The sequence below is a fragment of the Hyla sarda genome, chromosome 6 (genome assembly GCF_029499605.1).
Source record: "Hyla sarda isolate aHylSar1 chromosome 6, aHylSar1.hap1, whole genome shotgun sequence".
In the NCBI taxonomy this organism is placed as follows: Eukaryota; Metazoa; Chordata; class Amphibia; order Anura; family Hylidae; genus Hyla; species Hyla sarda.
The window spans coordinates 84,536,236-84,550,310 of record NC_079194.1 but is presented as its reverse complement, the minus strand read 5'-3'; the positions used below and the strand labels follow the sequence as shown (position 1 = coordinate 84,550,310).

Genomic DNA, 14,075 nt, shown 5'->3' with positions numbered 1-14,075 from the left:
ACAGCAGTTCTGACATGAAGACAAAAAAATAAATACCCACACGCGACCCCATTTTGGAAACAACACCCCTCACGGAATGTAACAAGGGGTAAAGTGAGCCTAAACACCACACAGGTGTTGGACGAATTTCCGTTAAAGTTGGATGGGAAAATGAAAAAAAAAAATTCACAAAATTGCAGATGTTACCCTAAATTTTTCATTTTCACATGGGAAAATAGGAAAAAAGTCCCCCAAAATGTGTAACCCCATACCCCATATGATGATGTAAAGTGCTCTGCGGGCAAACTACAATGCTCAGAAGAGAAGGAGCGCCATTGGGCTTTTGGAGAGAAAATTTGTCCGGAATTGAAGGCCACATGCCTTTACAAAGCCCCTATGGTGCCAGAACAATGGAACCCCCCCACATGTGACCCCATTTTGGAAACTACACCCCTCATGTAATGTAATAAGGGGTACAGTGAGCATTTATACCCCACATGTGTCTGACAGATTTTTGGAACAGTGGTCCGTGAAAATGAAAAATGTAAGATCTGTCAAACGCCAGTGAGGTGTAAATGCTCACTACACCCCTTATTAAATTCTATGAGGGGTATAGTTTCCAAAATGGGGTCACGTGGGGGGTCCACTGTTCTGGCACCATGGGGGCTTTGTAAACGCACATGGCCCCCAACTTCCATTCCAAACAAATTCTCTCTCCAAAAGCTCAATGGCACTCCGTCTCTTCTGAGCATTGTAGTTCGCCCGCAGAGCACTTTACATTCACATGTGGAGTATTTCCATACTCAGAAGAAATGGGGTTACACATTTTGGGGGGCATTTTCTCCTTTTACCCCTTGGAAAATTTGGGGAAAAACCAGCATTTTAGTGAAAAAAAATAATAATTTACACATCCGACTTCAACAAAAAGTGGGGTGTTGAGGCTCACTGTGCACCTGGTTACGTTCCTTGAGGGGTGTAGTTTCCAAAATAGTATGCCATGTTTTTTTTTTTTTTTTGTTTTTGCTGTTCTGGCACAATATGGGCTTCCTAAATGCGGCATGCCCCCAAAAACCATTTCAGCAAAATTCACTCTCCAAAATCCCATGGTCACTCCTTCCCTTCTGATCCATCACTGCGCCCGCAGAACACTTTACATCCACGTATGAGGTATTTCCTTACTCGAGAGAAATTGGGTTACAAATTTTGGGGAGGATTTCTCTCCTTTTACTACTTGTAAAAATTCAAAAAATGGTTCTACAAGAACATGCGAGTGTAAAAAATGATGATTTAGAATTTTCTCAATTTGCTGCTATTCCTGTGAAACACATAAAGGGTTAGCAAACTTTCTGAATGCCATTTTGAATACTTTGAGGGATGCAGTTTCTATAATGGGGTCATTTATTGGGCATTTCTCACAGAAAGGCCCCTCAAATCCACTTCAAACTTAGGCTTGTTTCACACTACAAAATTACTCCGTTTTAAAGATCCGTACGAAGTTCCGTCTGAAAATCGGCTGAAAACGGCAGCAACAAAATCCTATACGGCCATTAGAAAATCCCATTATAGTCTATAATATAATGGGATTTTTTAACCCATTATAACCTGTTATTAATAACGGCCGTTATTTTGTGACGGAAGATAGTAACGGGAGAAATGGTGCATGCCAAAGGCTGTTCGGGCATGCTGGGAGTTGTAGTTTTGCAAAGGGACACAGTGCTTTAGCGATTGTGCGGGTCTCAGTTACCAGACCCCAACCAAAAGGCATCAAGATCAAAACATTGACCTGTCACTATGGACATGCTCTCAGTAATACCATTTTTTTTTTTACTATAGATATTGGTCTATCTATATTAAAAAAAAAAAAAGAAAGAAAGAAAAAAAATGTGTTAAATGTGTAAACTGGAGAAACAGTAAATAAATAGCCCCGCAATATATATTGCAAGAGAAGATTCCTTTTTCTGGATTTGCAGCTCTGTACAGCACAGGAATCAGATCTGGTTGTGCCGCGAAGCCATTTTCTCTATTTTACATTTCCTCATCCATCTTTCTTATTTCTTATAAGCATAAAATTTCTACAGAACAGTTCAAATATTTCGAACCATCTGGCGTTTCATTCTGCAGCAAAATAAATATTATATCTTCAAAAAATATAGCAGTTTAATTACTTTACCCCTAACCTACATAACATAATAACCGTCTCTCCAGCGCTCGGCAGTCGTAAAGTTTATGTTGCTCAGAACGGAAGAACGAGATGCGGCGTACAAATTATTTTCACACGTTTCGGCTCTTCTCTTTGCATTTTTCCCAAGTTGATCGTACAAACACTACTCCAGACGATTGGAGAATAAAACGTGTGACTTGTGTTTAATGTACCTTTCATAAAGTATGGGGATAGGAACACAGGTACAGTATATGTACTATATCTGAAATGGGTCATTTATTAGGACATGTTTATCTTTATGCCTTAAAGGGGTACTCCGGTGCTTACACATCTTATCCCCTATCCAAAGGATAGGGAATAAGATGCCTGATTGCGGGAGTCCCGCAGCTGGGGACGCCCGCGATCATACACGCGGCACCCCGTTTGTAATCAGTGCCCAGAGCGTGTTCGCTCCAGGTCTGATTACGCTCGACCGCAGAGCCGGCGGCGTGTGACGTCACGCCCCTGCCCCCCGTGTAATGTCACGCTCCGCCCCTCAATGCGAGCCTACGGGAGGGGGCGTGATAGGTATCCTTTGGATAGGGGATAAGATGTGTAAGCACCGGAGTACCCCTTTAAAGCGGTACTCCGCTACTCAGTGTTTGGAACAAAACTGTTCCGAACGCCGGAGGCGGCACCGGGAGCTGCGGAGTACCCCTTTAAAGGAAATTTGTCATTAGTGTCTCGTGCACTAATCTGTTGGTACAGACAGGTAGTGCAAGTGACACTGATGACAATGGTACTTGTCCCGTTCCATGCTGTCATTCTCTGGCAATCCTCTTCCGTATCTTCAGCTCCGGGCCCTACTTGGAGCATTGACAGAGCTTAGTGTCATCACCGCTGCTGTTTGCTAGAAGTGGAACTCAGCAGCGAACAGCAGCGGTGATGTCACTAAGCTCCGCCTATGTTCCAAGTAGGGCCCGGAGCTGAAGATACCGAAGAGGATTGCTGGAGAACGACAGCGCAGAACGGGACAAGGTAAGTATCGTTGTCATCAGTGTCACCTGCACTACCTGCCTGTACCGAAAGGTTAGTGCAGGCGACACTGATGATAGATTTCCTTTAAAGGGGTTGTCCAGGGAAAGTATTCTTATTAAAATCTGGTCAGGGAAGGGGGTTAAGTAAAAATAACAGCACTCTTTTACCTTCCTTGCTCCCGCTCCATCGCCGGTATAATGGAGTTCCACTGCCTCAGCTGCTAATGGCTGAGCAGGTGTGTGACATGTCCCCAAACCCGGGAGCACCGGTGCTCCATTATACCGGCAGTGGCACCGGAGCGAGGAAGGCAAGAGAGTGCTAGTTTTTTTTCTTTTTTACTTATCCCATCCCTGCCAGATAAAAAAAAAAGAAAAGTTTAAAACGGTTTGGACAAAATATAAATAAATGTTTTTGTTTTTAAAGGCGGCAGGCATCAGGAGCAGCGGCGCTTCTGCCATGTGGCTACTTGTATTTGTTAAAAATATACCCCCCACCCCCAATAAAAATTTGAATCATCCCCATTTTTCCCATTTCCTGATAAAATAAAAAGTGTACAAAAAAGAAAAATATTTGGTATTGCCATTTACGGAATTATCCGAACTATTTAACCTGTTAAGGACATAGGACGTTCTCTAACGTCCCCACTACCTGGGCTTTAATGCCCAAGGACGTTAGAGAACGTCCTGTTGTATTTCAGATCTCTGCCGCTCGCCGGGCAGAGATCGGAACTGGATGCCTGCTGAAATCCTTCAGCAGGCATCCAGGGCAAACGCCGAGGGGGGCCATGTAGGCCCCCCATGTCAGCGATCGCCGCAAATCGCAAGGGAAATCGCCCTTGCGATCTGCGGCGATACCGGGCTGATCGGGTCTCTGGGACCCGACCGCCCGGTAATTTTGCATGATCCCGGCTGTCACAGACAGCCAGGACCATGCTGAAGACTAGGAGCGAGGTGGCAAGCCTGCCACCTCCTCCGATCCCCTGCGATCCGTCGGTTAACTAACCAACCAATCGCAGGGGGGGGCGGTTACTTCCTCCCGTCCTGCCCGGCCCCTTGAAGTCCGGAGAGGACGGGAGGAAGACCGGAGGACGCGGCGGGGGACGGGGGAGTGCTGGGGACCGGCCCCGGTCCTTACCTCGTCCCTGAAGACCCGGATCCCGGCGAGGAAGATGGCGGCGGCGGCGGCGGCGGCGACAGGTGAGTAGATCTTCAGCCGCGGTCAGGCCCTTTACAGCAATGCACGTCGCCGTAAAGCGACATGCATTGCTGTAATGGGACCCTGTAAACTACAACTCCTAGCATGCCCAGACAGCCCTTGGCGTCTGGGCATGCTGGGAGTTGCAGTTTTGCAACATCTGGAGGTCCACAGTTTGGAGACCACTGTGCCCTTCCAGATGTTGCAACACTACACATCCTCAGCATGCCCTTACTGTCCAGGCATGCTGGGAGTTGTAGTTCTGTAACATCTGGCCCTTCAGATGTTGCAGAACTACAACTCCCAGCATGCCTGGACAGTTTTGGCATACTGGGAGTTGTAGTTTTGCAACATCTGGAAGGGCACAGATTGGGAACCACTGTATTAGTGGTCTGCAAACTGTAGTCCTCCAGATGTTGCAAAACTACAACTCCCAGCATGCTGGGAGTTGTAGTTCGGCAACATCTGGCTCTAAAGATGTTGCCGAACTACTACTCCCAGCATGCCTGAGAATGCTGGGAGTTGTGGTTTTGCAACAACTGGAGGCACACTGGTTGGGAAACATTGTCTGTTTCCTAACTCAGTGTTTCCCAACTGTGTGCCTCCAGCTGTTGCAAAACTATAACTACCAGCATGCACTGATGAACTGTGCATGCTGGGAGTTGTAGTTTTGTAACAGCTGGAGGTCCCCCCCCTGTGAATGTACAGGGTACTTTCACATGGGCAGGGGGCTTACAGTGAATATCAGGCTGCAAGTTTGCAATGCAGCAAATTTTGCGCGGCAGCTCAAACTCGCAGCGGGAAACTCGCTGCAATCCCCCGCCCGTGTGACTGTACCCTAAAAACACTACACTACACTAACACAAAATAAAAAGTAAAAAAACACTACTATACACATACCCCTACACAGCCCCCCTCCCCTCCCAATAAAAATGAAAAACGTCCGGTACGCCACTGTTTCCAAAATGGAGCCTCCAGCTGTTGCAAAACAACAACTCCCAGTATTGCCGGACAGCCATTGACTGTCCAAGCATGCTGGGAGTTTTGCAACAGCTGGAGGCACCCTGTTTGGGAATCACTGGCGTAGAATACCCCTATGTCCACCCCTATGCAAATCCCTAATTCAGGACTCAAATGCGCATGGCGCTCTTACTTTGGAGCCCTGTCGTATTTCAAGGCAACAGTTTAGGGTCACATATGGGGTATCGCCGTACTCGGGAGAAATTGTGTTACAAATTTTGTGGGGCTTTTTCTCCTTTAACCCCTTATGAAAAGGTGAAGTTGGGGTCTACAACAGCATGTTAGTGTAAAAAAATAAATTTTTTACACTAACACGCTGGTGTTGCCCTATACTGTTCATTTTGACAAGAGGTAAAAGGGAAAAATGCCCCCCAAAATTTGTAATGCAATTTCTCCCGACTACGGAGATACCCCATAAGTGGGCGCAAAGTGCTCTGGGGGCGCACAACAAGGCCCAGAAGGGAGAGTGCACCATGTACATTTGAGGTGATTTGCACAGGGGTGGCTGATTGTTACAGCGGTTTTGACAAACGCAAAAAAAAAAAAAAAAAAAAACACATGTGACCCCATTTCGGAAACTACACCCCTCACGGAATGTAATGAGGGGTGCAGTGAGAATTTACACCCCACTGGTGTCTGACAGATCTTTGGAACAGTGGGCTGTGCAAATTAAAAATTTTGTACAGCCCACTGTTCCAAAGTTCTGACAGACACCAGTGGGGGGTAAATGCTCACTGTACCCCTTGTTACGTTCCTCAAGGGGTCTAGTTTCCAAAATGGTATGCCATGTTGAGGTTATTTTGCTGTCCTGGCACCATAGGGGCTTCCTAAATGCGACATGCCCCTCGAGCAAAATTTGCTCTCCAAAAGCCAAATATGACTCCTTCTCTTCTGAGCATTGTAGTTCGCCCGCAGTGCACTTCAGGTCCACTTATGGCGTACCTTCATACTCAGAAGAGATGGGGTTACAAATTTTGGGGTGTAGTTTCTGCTATTACCCCTTGCAAAAATGTGAAATTTGGGGGGAAACACACATTTTAGTGAAAAAATATATATATTTTTTTTACATATGCAAAAGTCGTGAAACCCCTGTGGGGTATTAAGGCATACTTTATTCCTTGTTACGTTCCTCAAGGGGTCTAGTTTCCAAAATGGTATGCCATGTGAGTTTTTTATTGCTGTTGTGGCACCATAGGGGGTTCCTAAATGCGACATGCCCCCCGACCAAAATTTGCTCTCCAAAAGCCAAATATGACTCCTTCTCTTCTGAGCATTGTAGTTCGCCCGTAGTGCACTTCAGGTCCACTTATGGGGTACCTTCATACTCAGAAGAGATGGGGTTACAAATTTTGGGGGGTATTTTCTGCTATTAACCCTTGCAAAAATGTGAAATTTGGGGGGAAACACACATTTTAGTGAAATTTTTTTTTTTTTTTTTTACATATGCAAAAGTCGTGAAACACCTGTGGGGTATTAAGGTTCACTTTACCCCTTGTTACGTTCCCCAAGGGGTCTAGTTTCCAAAATGGTATGCCATGTGGGGATTTTTTGCTGTTCTGGTACCATAGGGACTTCCTAAATGCAACATGCCCCCCAAAAAACATTTCAGAAAAACGTACTCTCCAAAATCCCCTTGTCGCTCCTTCGCTTCTGAGCCCTCTACTGTGCCAGCCAAACACTTTTCATGGACATATGAGGTATGTCCTTACACGAGAGAAATTGGGCTACAAATATAAGTATACATTTTCTCCTTTTACCCCTTGTAAAAATTCAAAAATTGGGTCTACAAGAACATGCGAGTGTAAAAAATGAAGATGGTGAATTTTCTCCTTCACTTTGCTGCTATTCCTGTGAAACACCTAAAGGGTTAAAACGCTGACTGAATGTCATTTTGAATACTTTGGGGGGTGCAGTTTTTATAATGTGGTCATTTGTGGGGTATTTCTAATATGAAGACCCTTCAAATCCACGTCAAACCTAAACTGGTCCCTGAAAAATAGTGAGTTTGAAAATTTTGTGAAAAATTGGAAAATTGCTGTTGAACTTTGAAGCCCTCTGATGTCTTCCAAAAGTAAAAACACGTCAATTTTATGATGTAAACATAAAGTAGACATATTGTATTTGTGAATAATTTTTTTTTATTTGGAATATCCATTTTCCTTACAAGCAGAGAGCTTCAAAGTTAGAAAAATGCAAAATTTTCTATTTTTTCAGCAAATTTTGGAATTTTTCACTAAGAAATGATGCAAGTATCGACAAAATTTTACCAATAACATAAAGTAGAATATGTCATGAAAAAACAATCTCGGAATCAGAATGATAGGTAAAAGCATCCCAGAGTTATTAATGTTTAAAGTGACAGTGGTCAGATGTTCAAAAAACGCTCCGGTCCTAAGGTGTAAAATGGCCTGGTCCTTAAGGGGTTAATTATCACTCTCCTGATCCCGCACAGTCAAAAACATTAACTTTTTTTTTTTTTAAATCAACTGGTGCAAGAAAGTTAAACAGATTTGTAAATTACTTCTATTAAAAAATCTTAATCCTTCCAGTACTTATTAGCTGCTGAATACTACAGAGGAAATTATTTTATTTTTGGAACACAGTGCTCTCTGCTGAATCACGAGCACAGTGCTCTCTGCGTCCATTTTAGAAACTGTCCAGAGCAGCATATGTTTGCTGTGGGGATTTTCTCCTACTCTGGACAATTCTTAAAATGGACAGCGATATCAGCAGAGAGCACTGTGCTCGTGATGTCACAGAGAGCTCTGTGTTCCAAAAAGAAAAGAATTTCCGCTGTAGAATTCAGCAGCTAATAAATACTGGAAGGATTGATATTTTTTAATAGAAGTAATTTACAAATCTGTTTAACCAGTTGATTAAAAAAAAATAAATTCCACCGGAGTACCCCTTTAACGCTGTGTACATGGCTGTATGAGGACTAATATTTGCACTGTGATCTATAGTCTTTATTGATATCATTTTTGTTTAGATGGAACTTTTTGATTTCTGAAATATGATGCGACTAAAAATCAGCAATTCTGGCTTTTGGTATTTTTTTTTTTATGCCATTCCCCATACAGGATCATATACATATTTTAACAGTTCAGACATTTCTGAATGCGGCGATAACAAATATGTTTGGTTTTTTTTTCTATATTTTTTGTTTGTAAAATGGGAAAAGACTGGTGATTCACATTATTATTAATTTATATTACATTTATTAGAGGAGGGTATTTTAAATAGTTTTTTTAAAACCTTTTTTTATTCTTTATTTTACTCCTTGTAATTGAGTGCATATGTCCACCATTAGCGGTGCGTGCCTGGCTGCTGATTGACTGTTTGACCGCACCATATATTTACGACGCATGTCCCCTAGGGGTTAAAGGGGTTGTTTGATGATGAAACCTTTTATTTCAACTGTCTAACAAATGAGCATATATTGGTAAATAAAGTTATTTTACTACCTTTATCTGTTTTTTATGGTTTTCTAATGCTTTTAATGCTTTTTTTTTGTCTTCATTAAGCCAATTTCCTGTCTTGTGTACATCCTGTAAGAACTTCTTCCTGTGTACACTCTAGCTGGGAATCCAGCCAACTATATCTCCCTCCTACTACATTTCCTGACTATAACCCCACTCACATAAGAGCAAGATGTCCATTACAAGATGTACATCAGACAGGAAGTTGGGCTCATGAAGACAAAGGAGCAGACGGTTTGCATTAGAAACAGAAGGAAAGTAAGACCACATTAACATAGACAGTTGGAAATAGGCTTCATTGTTAAAAAAAAAAAAACCTTTAGGGTATGTTCACACGTACAGGATCCTGTGCAGATTTGATGCACAGTATTTGTAACTAGATTAGATTTACATTGAAATCTGCAAGCAGAATATCCTGTGCATCAAATCTGTGTACATGTGAACGTACCCTTAGGGGGCACCTGGAAAGCTTGAATAATTATCAGCTCTCAGTACTAGAAAGTATCAAGCTGAATGTAAGAAAATTTGTCAGGTGAACAAAAACAAGAGCTGAAGGGCTTCGTTTCAGTTGTGTATGTGTGTCTAAGCAGCCTCTGCAGCACTACTACAGGGGAAATGAGGAATTACATGATTTCCTAATAATCAATGGTCTGTCCATGCAATGCGTAGACTAGATAAGTCCTCCAGAGAGAGAAATGCTCTACACTCTCCCTAAAAATACAGGTCCTAAACGGAGGACTTCCTCTATTATTCAGGAGTCTCTAATAATACTTTTAGGTTTTCTAAATGAGCCACTGTGGTTGTTCTCCCAATGCTTAGCTCAATCTTACTGCTTCTAGTGACGTTACTCAGGACATATTGTCTTCTTATAATACACTATTATTGGAATTGGGAGGATGTTGTATAGGCCCCTCTTAAACTAATAATCTGAAATGGAACTGAGGATGTATAGGAAATTAAATCATGGCTTCGATCGGAGAAGAAACATGGCTCCAGCTATAAACTTGTGTTCATGATGTCACAATTGAATAACGCTATTTGTGCATAGTCGGCATTCATTCAATGAAGTCACTAGTCCAGGCTGATAGATCTCGTGCCTACATACAATAGCATCAACTCTTTTTCTGGCTTTAATACAGTATATTTTTAGTGTTCAATAAGCCACATTCTCCTGATTATGGCTTCTGTCTACAAAATGCTCATAACCAGTGGGAAACACACTATAATCAACTACATGTTAACTCTTGTGTCTTCTTTAACTATAGAACATAATTCATGATAGTCTCAGAATATGCATAACGCTCCCACTGTGGGTAAAATGTGACAGAATCCATCTACAAATATATTACAGAGAGTGTAGCGCCAAAATGAACCTCATTTCCTCCTTTCGAATATGTTTAGTTCCTTTCTGGAATATCTAACACAGCCGACTGCTGCTATAATCAGGAGCCACCGTTATATTATTGGGAAATCAAGATTGGCATCAGTGCCATAGTATGGCATCAGTAATATAAGGCACACTACGCTGTCAGGAGAATCTCCAGGCACCCAACTAAGAGTTAAAATGTTGATGATTTACCATTATAGCTGGGAATCTGAAAACAATGAAGGATGGCCATAGCGTAGATTTATAGTCTTGTTTAGTGAAAGTAAAAATAATTTATGTGCCTCCTGTTCAGAGCCTGCAGAACTTCCCAATGTCATATTGTCTCTGTTTTTTATGATGCTTTTTATCTTCATGTGTATTATTTTCCTTTCCTATCATTCTACTTTCTCATAAAACTGTCCAACCCTGTTTCTTTCAGAATACCCAAATACACATAGCTGGGGCAGTTCACCATGTATTATCAGGTCTCCTGAGGGTTTATTTGGGTCCGTAATGTATTTCATGAGTAGAGGGCAGCAATAATAAAGAATGCTTACATTGTTATAGTCCATAGCATGCATTCATATATCCTTGGCATGGTCAGACATTGTATCATAAACCTGATCAGATTGAGAACCGTCATCCAAGTTTTTGCACCTCATCTAATGTAAAGCCGAAGGAAAATCCAACATGTATAACACATATGACGAACCAGAAGTCTTAGAACCCACTGGAAGGATTCCCCCCCCCCTCATAGTCCTAAAGCCTTGTTTTTGCAACCCCTCTTCACGTAGTTCAACAAATGTGAATTCTTTGATTTTGTCCAAGTATTGATACCTTTTAAACCTATAATACCTATATATTCATGTGTTAACATTGTCAACAGCAAATCAGCAGTCAGTGGGAGATGACTAAGAGTCTCCATATCAGTACAGACTAATACTTTAGGAGCCCTGCAAGTTGAATGCTACCAGTATTTTGGTCTCAAGGTAGAAATGAGTACTTGACTGTGATTTCTTATATATTTGTAGGGAAGATCTTTTACCAAACATGTCTCTTTATCCCAGAAGAAAAGACCCAAAATCTTGACCACTAGGTGTATCACTTTCCTACAATTGGCTGTCCATTGCCTGTTCTTAGGCTCTGTCTGTCTTTTGTAATAGAGTCACAAGGACGGAACACACAAACACTTAGCTTGTGCTGTGTTCAGTAGAAGTCCTTGCTGTGCAAACTGATGTCCTGGATCCTGGCAGAGCAGGTGGATTTTAGGCATTTAAGCACTGATGGGTGATTGCTTTTGTAATCTGTGAATGAGACCTGCTATAGTATGTAACATTAGATACACTTTATAAAGTATAAAGGATTTGAAAGCATATCATTGTTGTGGAGTGTGCTATTCCTGAATTTGGTTGCTAAATAGGAGCAGTGGAAGGTTCCTATTTACACACTCACACCCATCAGTAAAGCATGGAGACACCACTAAAAATCATTCTGTCACCACTCTATAGGGTTAACTTAATAAAACCACGAAAGTTTAAAAAAATATTTTTTAAATGATAGGTACACTTGATCTCACTGAACTCACTAAATTTAATTTTGTCTTCTGGATCAACACAAATTAAAATAAATTGATGGGATTAATAAAATTTTAGCCAATGTGTTTCTAAGCTATTGTCTGACTGTTGTCTTGCAGGATGGACGAAGTCAGCGCGCTTTTCCACTACCAGGCTATGAAGTCAGCTTACCAAGTGCCAGCGACAAAGTGGACTTAAAGCATGTATTTAAACTAACCCAGTCCCAGCAAACTTTACTTTTTGGTGCAGAGGATGAAGATTTGCTTATGAAGTGGATAGGAGCTCTAGAAAAAGCATCAAAAGGAGAGACCACTTATGATACAGAACCCCTGGAAAATATCTAACGTTCACTCTTCATAAACTTTTATGGTTCTTTTGCAAAAACCAGAAAATCTCGAGTATTGACCCTTTGACAGCAATGTAACTTCTTGATTTTATCGTGTCTACATATTAACATCTGTGGTGTTCCCCATCATACGTTTCATATTTGTACCAGTGTACAATGAGTATCCCGTTCTATATTCCTTGAGGTAGACCGCTCGGAGGTAGAACAGATGTCATAAGGTTGCAGAGACAGCACAATGTTTTTTCAGTCTACTGTTTTGTATATGTGTATTTAAGTAAGAAGATAAAAATCATCCAAAATACTATTAAGTGCAAATTGTATATGTGAAAATAGTTTAATTATTGTTACCGTTTAAATATCCAGAGATGAAAGAATAAAATACAGGTTTTACAGAAACATGCAAAATAACCAAGGCCTTGCCAGAATAATTTTGGAACTACATACAAGGATGTGGCTGGCCACGTACCGTTCCTACACCTGTAACCTCCTGGCATCCACAAATATTTGTCGTAAATGTCCAATATTGAGTATTACTCTTCAGATTGAGTGTGTATGTATGCCCATTTGACATGCCATGTAACAATAGACATGGGGAGGAAAAGTCCGTAAGTGTTGTCTTTATGTTAAGCATTATAGAAGGACGTTTCCACCATCCCCCGGCACATGAAGAAATCCCTCGACCAAGCACCTTCTGCATGTTTAAATAGCTGTAAACCCATTTTTATAAAGTCTGTTTGAAATGACAATTTTAGCACTGCTGGGAACATACGTTTTTTTATCTGTTCTTTCTGGTTAACCTTGTGTTTCTATTTATGATTTGTAAATAATGTTCTATACATATTTTCAGACATTTTAAAAAGAAAATAAGCTAATAAAAAGTTTAGCACAGAGCGACTCGGGATATATTTTCTGTCCATATTTATGTAATGTACGGCCCTGTTCACACCACGTTTTGCTGCTCATGTATACCCTCAATGTGCCAATAGGCCCAATGTATTCTAGAACAGCATATAATATTGGAGTCAGTAAGTAACGTAAGCAGCTATATATGGCATACGGTTGAATACTTCAGAGCTATATTGTACATGTAGCAGTGTAAATGTCGGGGGAGTTTTGCAAGCGTTTGAACATTGAAGACGTGGTGTGAACAGAGCCTGAGGCTATTCTGAATTCTGTTTAATGCTCAAAATTAGGATGAAATCATTTAGAGTTTCCATGGTTCTTGAGTATCGTGAACAGTATGGTGTTTTCTGGTAATAAGCACATCCACCGCTGGGTTGAAGAAAATAAAGTTTGTCAGATTGCTGGGCTTGTGTAATCTTTTAAAGTTCTTTAACCTCAAATCTAAATGATGACTAATGAAAATGTGAAATGCGTGACTGCAAGGTCAAGGGTGCGAAACAATGAGCCTCATTCCTCAAAATGATCTTGTAGGAAAAACCATCCGTGTTGCCTGTAGCAGCCAGTCACTGTACGGCATCAAATTTTTCCTGATTATGACAACTGAACTGTCATTGCACACTATGGGCTGCAAGGACAATTTATCTGCTAGATGATATTTATAGATGGGACCCAAATATATTGTCACCGCATCCACAAAGTCTCGTGTGACAGCCATAGATGATATCTTTAACTGGAAGCTCAGCTGTAGACCACATTTCTACTGATCAGAGCCAGATTCTGCAACATGTTTTTTTGTCTAACCTGTTTGTATTTTCTTAATAGAACTATATATAACTAATATATTATATATATATATATATATATATATATTAGTTAACCCCTTAACGACCACGGACGTAAATGTATGTCCTGATTTGGCGGGAATTCCCGCACCAGGACATACATTTACGTTCTGTGTATGACTGTGAGCATCGTAACGGTGCTCGCGTCATACACGGCAGGTTCCGGCTGCTAGCAGCAGCCGGGGACCCGCCCG

At 41.4% G+C, this 14,075-nt stretch overlaps 1 protein-coding gene across 3 annotated transcripts in view; it reads left to right on the top strand.

Moving 5' to 3' along the window:
* The window catches only part of FGD3 (FYVE, RhoGEF and PH domain containing 3), a 319,018-nt gene extending 305,573 nt beyond the window's left edge, over positions 1–13,445 (top strand). For all 3 annotated transcript variants that reach the window (XM_056524347.1, XM_056524349.1, XM_056524348.1), the window contains one exon: positions 11,910–13,445. In XM_056524347.1, the coding sequence (XP_056380322.1) occupies positions 11,910–12,134 (225 nt within the window). In that variant the 3' untranslated portion in view covers positions 12,135–13,445. The remainder of the gene's footprint in view (positions 1–11,909) is intronic.
* Positions 13,446–14,075: the final 630 nt, after the last annotated feature.